The sequence below is a fragment of the Mandrillus leucophaeus genome, unplaced genomic scaffold, assembly GCF_000951045.1.
Source record: "Mandrillus leucophaeus isolate KB7577 unplaced genomic scaffold, Mleu.le_1.0 Scaffold777, whole genome shotgun sequence".
In the NCBI taxonomy this organism is placed as follows: Eukaryota; Metazoa; Chordata; class Mammalia; order Primates; family Cercopithecidae; genus Mandrillus; species Mandrillus leucophaeus.
Window position 1 is genome coordinate 269,859 of NW_012108441.1, and position 18,454 is coordinate 288,312.

Here is an 18,454-nt window from a genome sequence, read left to right on the forward strand (position 1 = left end):
GTAATACCCACTGCATAGTTTCCCTGGGAGTTCTTGAAAGCTCTATTGAAAGGTTATATTTAAAGTGTAAGTTAGAGTGTGCTGTGAATGGAGAGAAAATTGTTTTTCTTTTTGTAGAAAATTCACTTTCCTTGGGACTATATACTAAGTTAGCTCAGTTATTTGACAGAACCAGTATCTTATTTTACAAAGGGTAAAACATAGATCTAGAAATTTCAAGAAGTGGATCACTGGTTGAAAGGGCAGGGGGTGTGACTGAATGTGATTTGAAAGCAGTTTTAATTTTATGACACTTTACAGTGTGTGTGTGTGTGTGTATGTGTTTTAATAATAACCTAATTTTATTGCCCCAGACTTAAAGATCTGTGCCACCTGGAGAAACTACAGTTCATCCATTAGCATGTAAATGTGTTAAGAGTATTTTTGCTTGAATTTCTCCCGAGAAGCCTCCCGGCTTTGTTCTGTACAGACACACAGTCCTGACGCTGTTCTTAATATCCTGTTTTCATTTGTCAGCGCTGTTGTCCTTTTCGTTGCCATGTTCCCATCATTCCTCTTCTTTCATGTGGTGCTTTACAATAACATTCAGAACAAAAGAGTCACTCCTCTTTCTGTTGCCTTGAAAAAAAAAAAAGACTTCTTCCCCTGACTGTAGAGCTTCAGTGATCAGGGGAAATGTTTAAAGCATGTTATTCGTAATAGTTAACCAGGAATTATGAATAAGGGTTAGTTTTCCTTACTTTTTAAGATCACGAGGTGGCTTCAGGGTATTGTGAGCAAAAGGTTTTTGTGTGTGGCTGACTTTGAAGTTGAGGGAAAAAGCGATTTTCTTTGAGAAAAGGAGCCATCATATTTGACAAAATTTCCCAATCTGCTCACACAATGGGAATCAGTTACTCTATAACATCGTCATTACCTCCATGAGTCACGAGACTAGTATTTGTTCTTGTCTTTGAACTTAAGCTTTCCAGTGTTCAGAGAACAATTGTGAAATGTCGCATTGGCCATCACCAATAACTATTTTGCTCCTGGTTGGTAATAATTGGGAAGGGGAGGGTGTGTACTTTCTCTGCCTTCTAGGAGAGTATTATATAAATAAAGTAAGAAAAAGTTTCCCCAAGCAGCAAGCTTTTCTCCAGGGCACAATCTATTATACTTGCTGCAAAAATCCCACTTGACTGGTCTTTCAGAGAATAGATCACTTGTGTCATTTTGCTCATTTCCAGGTAACCTTTTGCAGATATGAGCAGGCAGTTGTTGTTTTTAAATAAACATTATCTACAGGTTTCTGTTTTTGCACTGAGGAAGGAATGTTTCTGTAATGCAGAAGAGATGCTATAACTGAGGGGTTTGTGAAGAGTGAATTCTAACCAGTCTCAAGTAATTTTGAAAAGGTGCTTTTGTATGTGTATATGTGTACTTATGTATACATACACATTATATATAACTACAAAAACTAATTCCATTATGGACATATATAGGACTTTATACAGACATATAAATAGTTCTATGAATATATATATAGAAATGCCTAGCAAACTATAAATACATTTGAGAAAGCATTCAGGGATGGTAGTGTTAAACACTTTTCATCTGTGGCTGGTTTCACAGAAATTAGTAACTACCATTTCTGCTACCACCACGCTGTTGGTCCATTCACCAGGAGGATTGATTTAGACTTCTGCCAGGAGACTAGGCATGACCAGCTCTCACCCTCTTCCTCTCTGTCCAATCTGCTATCATTGCCTTCAGAACCAAATTCTTGCATGATACCCGGTACAGCATAGACCTGGAAAACATCGGTCATTTTCAATATAATGTAAAACAGGTTCTGTGTGCCTTTAAAACTAAATGCTTTATTTCTTAAACTGTAAAAGACATGAAATGTCTGAGACATTCAGATAGTGGGAAATTTCATCTGCAAGTTGTCAGATTATGCCCTTTAAAAGATTATAATTTTTTTGTTGTTTATCATTTTCTCTTGAGGGGTGGAGTAAATATTTCTTTCCTGATGTTTCAACTTCAGGTGTTCAGACTAATTTTCCACTACAGTGCTAAAATAGGGAAAAGTTAGGCCTGTAGAATTTTGACAATTTAAATGTTGTTTTAACAAAAGGCATGTCTTGATGAAAAGTTCTTTAGAATTTTACTTGATGATCTATGTGTGTCTCTTCCGAGGACAATGAGAACTTCTTAAGGAAGTCATCTGTATGTGAAATTGAGTAATCCTTTTATTCATTGTTAAAAGACAAATGAAGTTATAATTTGGAGAGACATATGCCAAAAAATCTATGTTTGCATTTTTATGTCCTAACATGTGAAGCATGCTTTGATTTACTGTGAAGTGTTGCAATGGCAATAAAGTAGATGTTGAGACGTGCAAACTGGGCAACCCGAGGAAGCAGTTCTTGCCTCTGCATCCCCTTTATCATGAATGTTCCTTAAACACCTTTGGTGGAGTCCAAGTGTCTGGATTATGAATTGAATTGTGCAAGATTCTTTTTTTAAACACTTTCCTGATGATTTACTTTACTTGCAGTTTCTTGTCCTGCATAGTGATAAGCAACATCCTTCAAAGAACTGCAGTGCAGGACTTTTTTTTTTTTTTTTTTTTTTTTTTTTTTTTTTTTTTGCTTTTAGGAAGACTACTTCCCCTTCCTCCTTTAGTCAATCAAATTTTAGAAGATTACTTTCTATTCTCTGTTCACCCTTTCTTTGCCATTCTGGAGACTGAAATTTTGGACACCCATCACAGATTTGCTATTATATATATACTGTGTATGTAATATTCAATATATATATACACATATGTTATTTTTATATATGTGTGTACATAATGTATGCATATGTGTGTGTGTATGTGAAACCTGTGTATATATACATATATATGTATATTTTATACATATATTTTAAATTGTTTATCAGGATGATAGATTGCTATTTAGGTCACTATTTTTGGAAGAAATAAATGACTGTTTTATTGTGTCTGTACTGGAGATTGTTCTTCCTGATGTAACTTTGAAGAAAACTTCTTCCAAACATTATACATTAATTCAGAAGATAAAGGCACAAAATAATGTGTATATTATTTTTTTAAACGAACGAGCCAGCATCCAGAGCATAATGTGATCATGTGCTCAGTAGGACATTGAAAGGCCCCAAAGGTAAATGAGTCTAGTGCCTGTTCCCAACCCCAGGAGCTGGGCAGGATGGCTCCTGTTGGTGGCATGGAAAGCTAGCATTCAGCCTTCTGCCACAGGACACTGTCTCAGTCGGCCAAGCTGCTGCTGGTCCCTGTAAGGAATGAGAGTACAGATCCTGTTGCCAAGTCATCATTTTTTTGGACCAGGCAGTGGGTGTTGAGCTGACCTGAGCTAACTTTTCATTTGGGTTCAGTTGAACATTGAGTAGGCCAGAGGATAGGGAAGTCGTGGCGGGGGCCATGGAAAAGGCAGTTGATTCTTCAACTCAGGCAACCCTGGCGGAGTGGATGAGGTGGAGCTGGCCTTCCTGGAATTGTTGGACCGATTTTCCTGTTGTGTTTCACTGTTGACGCACTCACAGACACACAGGACCGCTCCAGCACTGCCTGCCACCCACCATCTGGTCTCGGTGGCCTGTCTGTCATTTCGTGGGTCCCCATCCTCTGCCTACGGCGATGTTTCTTCAAAAAGAACTAGTGTGCAGTCCATTGGTGGGTATTCAAGGTGATCTGTTTGTCAGAATCTAGAGAGGTGCTCAAAGAACTATTAAGGACCAATGTACTAGTTCCTGTTTTTAACCTGTTTATCAGTCTTTCAGTTGAACAAATTGGATTTCTGAAACTGTTGAGGGGCTTTCTGCACTATTAAGACAGAACAGGATAGGGTGGTTGTTCCTCCAGGAATCTGGGTTGTTCTTTTGCATTGCCGTTTGTCTTTGTGCTTGTCTGCTTGTATAAATGAACCTCGAGAAGGAGTGTTTGTATTCTATTAAGTAAATTTGGAAGACTAGGTTTCAATTAAAATAACCAGAGTGTGACCCAGCTTCCATTTCCCCTTAATTTTGACCATTAAAGCCTTCATATCCCTACAGACATCTGCCATGCTTCGAAGTGATTCTTTTCAGGAATGTTCATTCATTATTAATCAGGTTGCATGGTCAGGCGAGTATGTGATTATTTTAAAGAATGTCCTAGAGATCCAATTACTAAGAATGAGCATGTTATAGGCAGATGTGAAAGCACAGAAAAGATTTGGTTAACAGTTTAATCTGATTTGCATGAATTCCATCAGGTGGGTGTTTGGTGAAATTAAAAGTCTTCCCTGGTTCTCACTTCAGGTATGAGGTAAAAACAACAATAATAATAATGTCAGCACTTCTTAAAGAAGAAATGACAAGTTATTCAAAATATCTATTGTATTAATTATTTTAAAACTTGAGGCTAGTATCTCAGTGCTCATCTGCTTGTCACTTTTTTTTTTTTTTTCCAAACAGTCCCTCTGGTCCCCTACAATTTGCTTGGCAGAAATTCTTAGTTGTCTGTTACTGGTTGAGCAAATGAATTTGAGTGTGCTGACATTTGGAGGCTAAATGCAGTGATAGTTCAGAGTAACATTCTTTACCTATAAAATGTTACTGGATCACCTTTTTTCATCTATTCTTACTTGATGTATTATTTACACTGTTGTTTTTAAGAACCACTTTGCATTTTTACTGAAACAGCCTACATTATGCTATCAATTTCCAGTCTTTCAGAATGCAGTTAAATCCAATTGGATCCCCTCCTCCCCTTTTTCCATCAGTTCATGGCCCTGTTTTACTGTGCCTTTACTAACCCACCTGCTTCTCAAATCGGCCAGAGTACTAATCAGTAAAGTAGCATTTGAGTAGTGTCTTTATTTGGTGGTCTTTATCACTCAAAGTCAAATACTAAACTGCATGATTGAATATGCAGATGCTGAGTGCTTGTATTATGTTATTCAAAATACCGTATGATGAATTCATCTTGGATGTAGCAGCCAGTTTTTATTGAGTTTGTGTTAGAGAAGTTTTTGAGTTGAGAAATTATGCTTAAGATGAGAGCAAGTCCCTTCTGAGTTGAGTCCCCATTGCAATCTGCCTCCCAAACTCAGGTTCATTTCCAGTGTTTCACACTTCAGTAATTTTGAGTCCTCTGAAAGTCTGTATTTCTGCTGGTCCAAGGTAGAAACATCATTCTGCAGTCTTTAAAAAAATATTTCACCTATAGTTCTATAAGAAGGATAATCTCATAGCAAAAATCCAAGCAGGAATAGGTGAACTAAATCTTAATTACCCAGGTGAACAGGGGTTAAGAGGAGTGGACAATCGAGTAAATTGTCTTGATTTCGTTTCTGAAATTTAGCACTCTCAAATAATTCATTTGTTCATTTTTAATGCTGTTTGTTGTTTGAAATACTTATAGGAGCTTCCTGTTCTGAAACCATTTTCGTGTGGCTTGGTGTAACATTGTGCAATTTTAACAGTATGTTTGTCATCTCAGTTATGTTTTGGTAAATTTAACAATAAACTTAGTCTCTATAGTCCAGAGGATATTTGGAAAAGAACTAGAGGAAGTGCCCTGGGAATCATCTGGGCAGTGGCTGAGAGCCACCTGGTATTAACAGTTAATCACAGGCCACCCAGTGTTGGCATCCAAGTTTATTCCTTGGTCTAGTGACTCACTAATTTCCCTGGTAGTGAAGGCTTTAGAGTTGTACAAAGTGAGGGCCTGAAAGTAAAATTATTGATAGAATTGATAGAATTGCATGTTCTTTTTAATGTACTCCAAGTTAGAAAAATAACTGTATTTCATGGAGTATGCAGACATAACCTAGAATACTTGTAGGAAAGCATTGAGAGGTGGGTTTACCTTATGATTAAAAATGTCAATACCTCCATTAAGGGAAATTTGGGATAAAAAATTATGGATGATGTGCTGATGATGGGCGATCTCCTTATTCTAATGGATAAGTGAACTCACAGAATGCATTTGGTCTGGAGACTCCTAATTCTTGGTCACTTCTTGAATATACAAGTGAAACTTCTATATCCTTGGCATTCTGAACCAGAAGACCTGCCCATTGAATTTGGCTATGGATTAAACTGGCAATGCATTCTGTCTTCACAGGGATCCTAGGTGTTCCTTCAGGGTGCAAGTTATCTTGATTGTGTCATAGCAGGGGTCAGGAGAGACTACAAAGAATAAAATTGTGAAATTCTAAATAAAAAAGAATAAGCTAGCTAGCAGGATGGTGGCAAGGGTTGTGACAGTGTAAGCTGGAGATTAAATGCTATGTCTGAATGGACTTGCCAGGTCAGTATTTTTGCCTCTTACTTCAGAGGAGGGAGCAAAAAAGATGAATCTAACAGACATGAACCCATTTAACTTCTATGCCCTTGGTCTGCAACAATAATTCATAAGAGCACCTATCCTGAGTTCCCCATCTCCCTTCTCAAGCCCAAACCCTAAAACTGAGGAAGTCCCTAGGTCCTTCCTCTTCCACTGGGAATTTTCTCCTTCAAGATGTTTCCTCTCATATCCTGTACCTTGGACAAAAGAACACCTTCCTTTCTCCAGGAAAGTCCTCCTCCTGGGATGAGTGTTTTCTCAGGATGAAGACACCTGGAGCCTGGAGGGAGCAAGGGGCCACCTGCTCAGGCAACCGGATCAGCCAGATCATCTTAGCCATCACCTGGGTACCAAGGTCCCATCATTCTTACAGCCCTCACTGCTAGCTTTCCATCTTTCTGATGATTAATTTTCCTTAACCCCAAAGGCACATGCCTCTTACATCCAGTTTTTATCATGGGGAGTTTCAAGGGAGTTGGTCATTTGTCTCAGGCCACACATTCATGACTAGCCTCAAATTTAGACTGTGAATGTTTTATCTCCATATGAGATTTGTGTTTGTGTGTCTGCCTGCACACGTGCATGTATGTTCCTGTATCAGCTCCAGAGTGAATCCAACCATTTTGAAAGAATGAGATTAATCACATAACTTTAAACCCTAGGTCCTATTACTAACTATTCTGTTGTGTACTAGGAAATAATATTTTAAAACAAAAATTTTAGTTATTTTGTACATAGGAGAATTATATCACTTTGTGTTTTTCAGTTAAAAGGGTTAAATGTAAAAATTTAAGATATGTCACACGTTTAGCGCCATCTTTTAAAATAATTCCTCTTTGTTGAATATGAAGTCACCAAATCCAACAGTGGTCAGACTATCTGGGCCTCCTAGGAGGTTCTACTCTCATCTTAAACAAAGAAACACACACACACACACACAGAAAACAAAGAATCCAAACATGAAACCAGAAACATATAGGAAAAATTATTTGTTCTAGGAAGCAAAACAAAGGCAATTGCTAAGAGCATCAAATGATCCCATTTACTGAGTCACTGGTATAGGCCATGAATGATTGGGAATAAGATTGAAGGCATAGTTTGGGAGAAGCTAGAGCAAGGCTTTTAAAGGAGAAAAGGTGACCAGATTCATACTTTGAGCAGCAGGGAGCTGCTGAATGCTTTGTGCCTTTGAGAGGAGTGACAGGAAAAAGCAGTGGTGCCAAAAGCATGTTGCAAACATTCAGCTGAAGGAAGAAAGACTGAAGGTGAGAATCAAATTAGGAGGATTTTTTGGTAATGGTGTAGGAATGCAGCAAGGAGAGTCTGGATCAACACAGAGGCAGTGGGAACAGAGGGAAGGAAAACAGTGCAAAGGGCTCCTGAGGATTGACACATATATGTCTTAGCTAATGATTTGGATTTGGGGGATAGAGGGTATGTTCATTTCCTACTGATGCTGTAACAAGTTAGCACAAACCTGATGGTGTTAAACAATGCAAATTCATTATCTTACATTTCTAGAGTCAGAAGTCTGACACAGGTCTCACTGGGCTAAGAGTAAGATATCTTTAGGGCTGCATTCCTTTTGGGGGCCCTTGGGGATAATTCATTTCCTTGCCTTTTCCAGCTTCTAGCCTGCATTCCTTGGCCTGTGGCCCCTTCCTCCATCTTCAAGGCCAGGCATGGCTGGTCAAGTCTTTGTCATATCTCATCATTCTGACTCTGACTCTTCTTCCTGCCACTTCCACATTTAAAGAGCCTCGTGATTCCTTTGGGTCCACCTAGATGATCCATGCAACCCTCCCCATCTCAAGGTCAGCTACTTAGCAATCTTAATTACATCAGCAACAATCAGTCCCCTTTGCTCTATAACCTAAAATATTCACAAGCTCTGAGGAGGAGGCTGTGTATATCTTTGGGGGCCATAATTGTGCCTCCCCCAAAGAGGGAGGAGTAGAAACTGTGGTGTCTGCCGTCTGGTGACCAGGGGGATAGAAGCGCTGTGAGGAGACACCAGGAACCCTGTAGAAAAGACAAAGACCGGCTCATGAGGGAAGAGGATAAATCCCACGTGATGTGCATTCCAAGTCTGAGGCACTTACAGTACATGAAGCAAAGAACTGGTAGTGCTAAACTGGGTTCCAGAAAGGGATGGCATCTTGGGATACAAGCCTAGCAGTCATTCTCAGAGAGGCAGTACAAGAAACAAACAAAAAACTGGATGGCCCTGTCGTTATTTTTATAAAGCAAAGTTCCTTCTCTTGAGCAGATGCCACTACCATGCTTCTTGTACTTCCTAGCCTGTGGAGCCAAGAGCTAAATAAACCTCTTTTCTTTATAAATCACCCAACCTTAGGTATTCTGTTATAGCAACACAAAATGGACTAAGATACACATCATGGGAGAGGAAAGGAAAGGAAGAAGAGGGAGGTGTGAAAACATTTACTTCATTATTTTCCATCAAAACATCTGTTTATTAATTTTCCATTTTAAAGAAGTACTTTCCTCATAAGTCTTGAATCTATAAGAAAGTTTCTTCAAAAGATGTATCCAATGCTTCCCACAATGTGGAGCTTCACTGTAATCTGTCACTAAAGACTCTCCTGCCTAGGAGAGTGATTAGAGTGAGTGCTAGAGGGACTGTAGGGAACATCTGTGGACACTCACCCATGGATACACAGACAGCTAATAAGTAGCAAAACTGCAGAATGTCTTAGATTGTCCAATCACCTGTCTATCTCTCTCCCCTTTCATTCATTATTCTGTGCTCTGTTCTAGATGTCTGAACCATGGACAGGCAGAAGTGTGAGCTGTGAGCTGTGATTTGTTGCCATTCCCAGTTTGTTGCAAGGGACTCTCAAGATTATCTAGATCCTCTTCTCAATGAGGACCAATCTGCCCACTCACAAAGATGTTAAGCTGTAGGATTTCCTGACAATATGCATGTGTGATTTCCTTTTATTGAAGAAAAAATAAAGAAGCTTTTTTTTTTTTTTTTTTTTGAGGCGTGGAAATTACATGATGACAGTTAAGAAAAGGCAAAAGCTGCTCTTTTATGATATTGGGGTTTTTTTTGTTGTTTTTTGTTTGTTTGTTTGTTTTGTTTTGGGATGGAGTCTTGCTCTGTTGCCCAGGCTGGAGTGCAGTGGCACGATTTCAGCTCACTGCAACCTCTACCTCCTGGGTTCAAGTGATTCCCCTGCCTCAGCCTCCCAAGTAGATCGAATCACAGGTGCACACCACCACACCCAGCTAATTTTTTGTGTTTTTAGTAGAGATGGGGGTTTCACCATGTTGGCCAGGCTGGTCTCGAACTCCTGACCTCAAGCAATTCACCCACCTTGGCCTCCTAAAGTGCTGGGATTACAAGTGTGAGCCACCGTGCCTGGCCTATACACAAAGCTATATATTTGTGTGTGTGTGTGTGTGTGTGTGTGTGTGTGTGTGTATAGTCAAAAGAAAGATAACATTTTGCATAAAATTCCCACCCACGTACCACTATCTGCTTGGTGAATCCCTGTTCATCTTTTAAAACCCACTTCATATTTTACCTCCTTCAGGAAGCTTCTCCCTGTCTCCTCTTCCCCTACATAGCGTTGATTATTCCCTGTCTGTCTTTGGCATGCATCTTTTTTATGTTACATTACAGCTTGTTCATTTTTTTTTTTCTTGAGATGGGCTCGCTCTGTTGCCCAGGCTGTAGTGCATTGGAATGATCATGGTTCATTGCAGCCTCAGCCTTCCAGGCTCAAGCCTCGGCCTCCCAAGTGGCTGGGACCACAGGCATGTGCCACCACTCTTGGCTAATTTTTTTATTTTTATTTTTTGGTAGAGATAGGGTCTCACTGTGTTGCCCAGGCTGGTCTCAAACTCCTGGGATCAAGCGATCATCCCACTTCAGCCTCCCAAAGTGCTGGGATTACAGGCATGAGCCACCACACCTGGACTTGTTCATATTTTCTCTCTCAGAATGAACCATAAGATCATGGAGACAGGGGCCAGGTGTTACCAGTACTTGTCTCAGGACCAAGTACATAGATGAACTTAAATATTTGATGAAAGAATGAATGGCAAAAAAAAAAAAAGAAAAAAAAAAGGAATGAATGGCATTTTAATTTCTCCAAAAAGATATTTTAAAGAAAGCTAGAAAATAAACCATACTAAGTTTCTTTTAGAAGAAGGAACGGAATGAGTACAAATAAGATACTGTTGAGTCATGTAACAAAAATGATATCTATACCATTGTAAAACCTTGGTAAAAGTGGAAGAAGTGGGATGCGCTATAGATATCAAACCAAAACCCCTTCCTTTTTGGTAGCATACAGGCAAAAGATTTAGAAAATTGGCTGAACTTCACTTACCACATCTGAGTATTTTGTCTTCACCTAATACAATTAACCATTTACAGTGTAGATACTTGCATAAAGCACTATGCCAGGTGCTATGGCAATAAAAGATCTAGTTTTGAGCAGCTACTATTAAATCATTCTTACATGAGTTTCCCCTAAGCACTCGAGTCACATAATTTCCATTGATGTCAGATTGAAAGCCTGTTGCATATCATTTCCCGTTAGCACTGGAAACTCGTGCTTGTCCAAGTCTTGCTCCACCATCCTTGCCGCTGTTGCCCACACAGCATTTTATTCATACCTCTCTGAGAATGATTTTCATTTATATTCTGGTTATCTGTATATGCCTCTGTCTTTTAATACATGGCTCAACAAAATAAGATCTGCAGGCCAATGCTGGCCTGTGACCTGTTTTTCCAAATATGGTTATGTTGGAACACAGCCATACTCATTCCTTTATGTATTGTGTCTGATTGCTTTTGCACTACAGTGGTAGATCGAGTAGTTGCAACAGGGCCCTTTTGGCCCACAAAGCCAAAAATGTCTACTGTTTTACCCTTAATAGAAAAAGTTTGCTGATCTCTGTTCTAATATATTGAGAGATCCTTAAAGTCAAGGGCTATGTTTGATTCTTTTTGGTTTTAGCTGGAAAGTCAGTACATTTAATGGAATCAATGAATGTTTGAGTCCTTTTGTGTGCTGGGTGCTGTTCTAGGTGTTGGTGGTACATTCTTCCAACAACAAAGCAAAATCTCTGCTTTCACAGAGCTTATATTCTAGTGTTGAGGACAGTGGGGACAGAAGGAGCAATAAGCAAACTAAAAGAATATGTCAGTAATAAATATTATAAAGAAAAATAAACCGAGATGGGGGAAGAATTGCCACGATGGGTAGGTGGTATAGTGGTAGAAGGGGAATTGGTTTTATATGGGTTCAGAGAGAAAGTGACACTGGAGCAGAGAGTCATGTGGATTCTGAAGACCTTGCAGGGGCGAGCAGGGGATTGATGTGCTTGGCATGTTTGAGGAGTCAGAACGAGGCCATGTGCCCAGAGCAGAGAGAGGAGTGGGTAGCATGGGAGGAAGTGAGCTCACTGTCTGAGTCTTTGTTTTCTGGGTCTAGTTTATTCTGGTGAATTTCTCTCTGGGTGAAATGGGAAGCCCTTACAGGGCAGAGCAAGAGGAGAGGCATGTTCTGTCATGTTTTAACAACAGGCTCTCTGGCTTCTGAGTGGAGGATAGACTATAGGGGGAAGGGCAGGAGTGAACAGAAGCCAAGAGATCGTTTAGAAAGGTCTTATGATAGTCTACATAAGAGATGATGCTGGCTTGGCCCGTGATAATAGAGATGAGGTGATGTGAACCCCAGATTCCGGCTTCTTCAGCTAACTTAGTGCCTGGCACACAGTAAACATCTGTTGAAAGAATGAATAAAATGTCAGTATTTCCACTGAGGTCTCTCCAGCGGAATCCTTTCTAGAAATTCTCATCACACCTCTTTGGGATGGAATCCTGGCACCTGCATTAAAAATACAGTCATCATAGCTCTCCAGACATAATTTGATGCTCATCCTTCTATTGAGATTCATTGGTAGGCATTCTTGTTTTATCCAAGAACAAAGCAGACCAAAAGGGCAATATTTTTCCTTTAATTTATATGCTTTTGATGAGAAGGTGGAAGAACTTTGATTTAAAGATAATTCTACATTTTTTTCTATGATTAACCAAAATAATTATTAATAGGTAAAAAACTTTCCATTTCTTCTGAGCCGTCTATAGGAACAGGTAACTGAGACCAAGTGGGGATGATATGTTTCTTACAACAGCAACCCTAGGGTTTCCATTGCAAGTTATAGAAAGATGTACAAGCTTTAATATTTCAAGTCACAGTTGCTCTTTTATTCTTTCCTATGTAGTAAATACTAGTGAATGGCTGAAGATTTTTTAAGATACCAGACTTTTATGAAGCCAGTAGCTATTTAATTTTTAACAGGCTCAGGACATACTTTATACTTTTAATGATCAGTTACCATTCAGTTGGTAGCAAGATGAGCATTAATTTCACCAAAGCACCATATGGTATTTCTGAGGGATGCTATTTCAGAAGGGGTCAGGGTATTCTAGAAACTGTAAATTTTGTAAATAAGCAGAGGTATGAATACAAACGATTGATTGTCAGAATCACTAAACATAGCTTTGGATGTGAAGCCTTCCCATAAATCCGGCTGAGAATGCTCTCCCCACCACCCCTGTGGGTGATTTGAACCTCCCGACCACTGGGTGAACTGCACTGTTCTCCCACAGCCTGCAGTGGGCTGCATCTAATATTCCCATCACTGGTCTGCAGACCTCTGCTAATGGTCTTGAAAGGGAGAAGGTTCAAAGCGGCTTGGTTCCCAGGCCTGCTAATGAGCATGAGGCCTCTTCACCCTTAATGAACTGGGGTTTGTGTGGAATTCCTTCCACTACCCTTTTTGATGGGAAGGCAGACGAGAGTTCACAAAAGCACTCAGGTCTTTATGGCGAGGGGAGCAGACAGCTGGGCCACCCTCGGGTGGCCTGGAGGGGAGCAACAAAGCTGGCAGAGGTCGTACCCAGGCCAACACAGCTCTAAGTGTGAGGCTAGACCTCCCGCCAGCCTGACCTTTTGCTGGCAACAGTGACAAACCCGTGATGGGAGTTTTTTGGCCAAAAGGGTCCCTCAGCAGTTTTGTAAGCCTCCTTAAATTGTAATCGTTATCATTGTCATACTGTAATCGTTATCATTGTCATAACATAACTTATCAAATGAATATGATAACCACTGAAATCCTTATTCTAATTAACTAAATTGTTGCTCTAAATATTAGTCATTGGTACTCAAACTTACTGCAGCCACCAAAAAAGCCCCCAGATATTTTTCTCTGCTTCGTTCTGCCTACCCACGTCCCACTGCCGGATTATACAATAGAATTATTCAGAAGCATAATGAACACATGCCAGAAATATTGCCTGTATCACAATCATCTTTGTGAAAGTCAATGTTTTTTCTCAGGAATATATTTTGGAAAATGACATCCCACACTTAAACACGATCATCTCTGCTGAAATCCCTGCATTTGATTTCATATACATTTCATGTCCATTTCTATAGTTACTGCCTTCCCACCGTTCTGAAACCTGGTTTGGTATTGCAGAGTAAAAGTCCTTAAATCTCATATACATTAATATGTAAGTTTATAAATTCAAATTTATAAAAGACTCTACTGATGAATATTTCTACATTTTAATTTTCTGTGCAAGGTTAAACCTGACTCTGACACAATAAGATTATTCTGATTAAATACAAATTATGGAAATTACAGTTTCAATTACTTTCCAGTTTTGAATAAGGCCTTTTAAAAAACAAAATTGCAAAAACAAAATTGTAAACTTTCAGTTACTGAACTTCGAGAAAATATTAACTGGTATATGATGGCTCAGGATGCTTTTTCCTCCTATTTTCCCCAGTGAATAGAAAGAGAATTATTTGGAATGTACACACACTTACCCTTTCATGACCTGTGTTTGGAATTATTCTGAGATGCATTCAAAGCTGACACCCCCCCCATGGTTGACCTCCCTGTGCCTAATCAGATCTTACATTCTTGTTTCCAGATAGCTGATCAGCTTCCTTGGGTTTTGCTGATGACACAAGAGAGCTTTGCCTGAAGATGGAAACACTGGAGTCAGAACTGACCTGCCCTATTTGTCTGGAGCTCTTTGAGGACCCTCTTCTACTGCCCTGCGCACACAGCCTCTGCTTCAACTGTGCCCACCGCATCCTAGTATCACACTGTGCCACCAACGAGTCCGTGGAGTCCATCACCGCCTTCCAGTGCCCCACCTGCCGGCATGTCATCACCCTCAGCCAGCGAGGTCTAGACGGGCTCAAGCGCAACGTCACCCTACAGAACATCATCGACAGGTTCCAGAAAGCATCAGTGAGCGGGCCCAACTCTCCCAGTGAGACCCGTCGGGAGCGGGCCTTTGACGCCAACACCATGACCTCCGCCGAGAAGGTCCTCTGCCAGTTTTGTGACCAGGATCCTGCCCAGGACGCTGTGAAGACCTGTGTCACTTGCGAAGTATCCTACTGTGATGAGTGCCTGAAAGCCACTCACCCGAATAAGAAGCCCTTTACAGGCCATCGTCTGATTGAGCCAATTCCAGACTCACACATCCGGGGGCTGATGTGCTTGGAGCATGAGGATGAGAAGGTGAATATGTACTGCGTGACCGATGACCAGTTAATCTGTGCCTTGTGTAAACTGGTTGGGCGGCACCGCGATCATCAGGTGGCAGCTTTGAGTGAGCGCTATGACAAATTGAAGGTTAGTCCGATCCGCCTTAAGCCAACCCCTTTCTGCCAGAAAATGTCATGGAAATAAAAAGTGTATTCACTGCTAGCTACCTGACAGGTGAAGGTTTTCTCCTCACCTTTGTTATCTGATTAGTTTTAGCATGTTTTTGGCAGCCTATAAATGTTACACAATAAGGGTATCTTATAAAAGTTGACTGCTGCTTGTAATTTTAGTGTTGTCAAGGTGAGGGCAAATTCTAAAAATCTGGATCATTTTCAATCCCTGCAGTTTTTCTGGATCATTTTCAATCCTTACAGTTCTTCCAAAGAGAGTGCTGCCTCTCTCTGAGAGAGAGAGAGAGAGAGAGAGAGAAAGAGAGAGAGAGAGAGAATGACAGATAAAATCTGGCTTTGGGCATTTGGGGAACATTTACTTTTCTCACTCATCTGGGAAAACTAATTCACTCTCATTGTACCTGTATCTAGTTACTGCACAAACAAAGGAATAGAGGGAAGAATGTCTGTAGCAACTGTGGGATTTTAGGGGACACGTGACCTTTTATTCCTTGTGTAAATGATATCCAGCTTATTGGTGACACGCAGTGCTCTGACAGTCTCAGGTTTCACGACAGAATTCCTTTTCGTGTGGACTCTTTATTCAGTAAGGTTACAGTCAAGACTATTTGAACTTCATTTTTTACATGAAATTATTAACCTAACTTCAGCTTGGGGGATAATAATTAATATGACTATATGTGAAATAAAAGGATCACTTTCAAGGCAGGGCATGGTGGCTCATGCCTATAATCCCAGCACTTTGGGAGGCCAAGGCAGGCAGATCACTTGAGGTCAGGAGTTCAAAACCAGCCTGGCCAACATGGTGGAATCCCATGTCTACTAAAAATAGAAAAATTAACCAGGTGTGTTGGTGGGTGCCTGTAATCCCAGTTACTTGGGAGGCTGAGGCAGGAGAATCACTTGAACCTGGGAGGTGGATGTTGCAGTGAGCCAAGATTGCGCCACTGCACTCCAACCTGGGCAAAAGAGCGAGACTCTGTCTTAAAAAAAAAAAACAAAAATTGCTCTCTAGGTATGGATGGAAAGCACCAGGGAAGAAATAAAAAGCCAAGTCTCCAGATGTTTGTTCAATTTCAGGTAACAGTGGGTCTGATTATTGAAAACTCAGCTGAGAGAGTTTGAGTGAGATACTATGTTCACCAGCTAATTTTAGATAACAAGACACCAATTAAAAGAAAGGAAGTATAAATTAAAAGCTCTAAGTAAATATATATTGAAGTCCTTCCTCTCGGGATAAACACATACCATGTTGTTGAGCAAACAAAATGAATCACGTGATCAAAAGAGTGTTATCACTTAGAAAACAGTGTCACCTTTAACAAATGGTTTCTATCACCTCTCCTTAGCGCTAATGAGTGGTTGTGTTTACTGGGACCACATAGTTTATTTTGTGACAGTGGGATTAACGGACCACATCTGGGATTTGGCTTTGCTGTTTCTTGACATGTTGAGGGAAACCGATATGCTGAAGTGAATTCCTGCTTCTCAATGTCACTTGGGCAACAAAAGCATCACCTGGGCAGCATGTTTCACTTCAAATATCCAAAGAATTACTGGTGCAAATCCATCTTTAAACCATGTAGAGGAAGTCAAGCACAAGGACTCAGGTGACACAGACAACGGAAGACAAACGATGACAGGCTTTCCAGAACAGTGCATGGCAGCACCGGAGAAAAGTACCACCAAAGTTAATCATAGTAAAGGCAATGCATGTATGAGCTGTGCCTCTAGAGCAAATTCTGCAGAAATTGATAAGGCTATTAATTTTTACAAACCAAGGTAATCTTTTTTCTTTACCCCTTTTTTTGTTGGTGGTGGAGCTGAAGGGAGAATATTTAGGATAACTGAACAGAGATGTTTGATTTTTGTTTTCCAAAATGTAAACATGCTAGATCTTTGTTTCTTTATCAAAAATGTTCCTTTGATTGGATTTGCACTACCTTTTAATGATTGTTTGTTGAAACACCACAATCATAATGATGTTCAATATTTAGCAACTCCCAGGCTTGTATTTATTTAAATCTTGTAGTCAAGTTCTGCTCAGTACTCATGGCCTGTCACAGCAGAGTTATTAAATATTTACATAACATCTTCAAATTTGTGAAGAAATCCTGTCATGCTCTAGCATGACATGAAAAGAGTTTCGTTTTTTTGATTTTTTTTTTAATCAAAAAACGAAACTCTTCAGGTACAAGCCCTGCACACTTTAATTGAGCCAGTGGCTTATCGGTTGTTGTACTGTCACATGGAGGGCCTGATAATTAATGATGTGGTTTCTTTTTATTTCCTAGTTACAGAAATATAAGCATATAAACAGCATCCAATGCACCAAAACACATTTACAGCCATTCAACAGGATATACTTATGAGCATCTGAACTAATAGCTTACCAACACAGCATGTTTGTTTTAAAACATGCCACTTATGTTAGAATTTTAAAAATAATAACAGTTATGACATTTGGATGTCTGATATTTCAGTTATCACATACTTATGAACATATGTACATCTTTGTTTTATTTAAAACCTAAGGACAATGTAAACGTTGATTTTTGAAGGAAGTAATAGCATACCAAGATGACCAAAACCAAGGAAGTATGTTTCTGGTAACTACTACTTTGGTCTGAAATGTACTCTGAACATGCATTTTTCTGTAGCTCTAAGATCTCATATAGATGTGGATTTGTGATGATGTGGGAACACAGATAAAGCATGGAGGAATTTGAGGAGGCTTTCATTGATAAGACAATAAACTTGCTTTATTAATTTGCATATGTAAGGACCCCAGTGTCTTTGGAAACATTTTTGTCCTTCTGTTAGTAAAAGTCCATTATATGAAGAAGGGAATTCTGCAATTATTGTGAAGAATAATTTCTTGGCCGGGCGCGGTGGCTCAAGCCTGTAATCCCAGCACTTTGGGAGGCCGAGACGGGCGGATCACGAGGTCAGGAGATCGAGACCATCCTGGCTAACACGGTGAAACCCCGTCTCTACTAAAAAAAATACAAAAAACTAGCCGGGCGAGGTGGTGGGCACCTGTAGTCCTAGCTACTCGGGAGGCTGAGGCAGGAGAATGGCGTGAACCCGGGAGGCGGAGCTTGCAGTGAGCTGAGATCCGGCCACTGCACTCCAGCCTGGGCGACAGAGCGAGACTCCGTCTCAAAAAAAAAAAAAAAAAAAAAAAAATTCCAACTAAAGCTCAGCATTTCTATGTAGCACTTTTTATCTGGAAGTGAAGACATGAGATTTCATTCTTGGGTTTAATTTATAGATTGTAAGGTTCTATGTTTGAAAAATCTTTCCCAGTTTGCAACTAGGAAAGTTGTAAGTGTATACTGAGCTAGACTTTTTTTTA

At 40.0% G+C, this 18,454-nt stretch overlaps 1 protein-coding gene across 3 annotated transcripts in view; it reads left to right on the forward strand.

Moving 5' to 3' along the window:
- MID1 (midline 1) overlaps window positions 1-18,454 on the forward strand; it is a 172,712-nt gene that overhangs the window by 35,092 nt on the left and 119,166 nt on the right. Inside the window, exons 1-2 of one of the 3 annotated variants that reach the window (XM_011966830.1) lie at window positions 3,560-3,694; window positions 14,337-15,052. In XM_011966830.1, coding sequence (XP_011822220.1) covers window positions 14,393-15,052 — 660 coding nt within the window. In that variant the 5' untranslated portion in view covers window positions 3,560-3,694; window positions 14,337-14,392. Of the gene's footprint in view, window positions 1-3,559; window positions 3,695-14,336; window positions 15,053-18,454 lie in introns of those variants that run through there. The other 2 variants (XM_011966829.1, XM_011966831.1) reach the window with 2 other exon arrangements.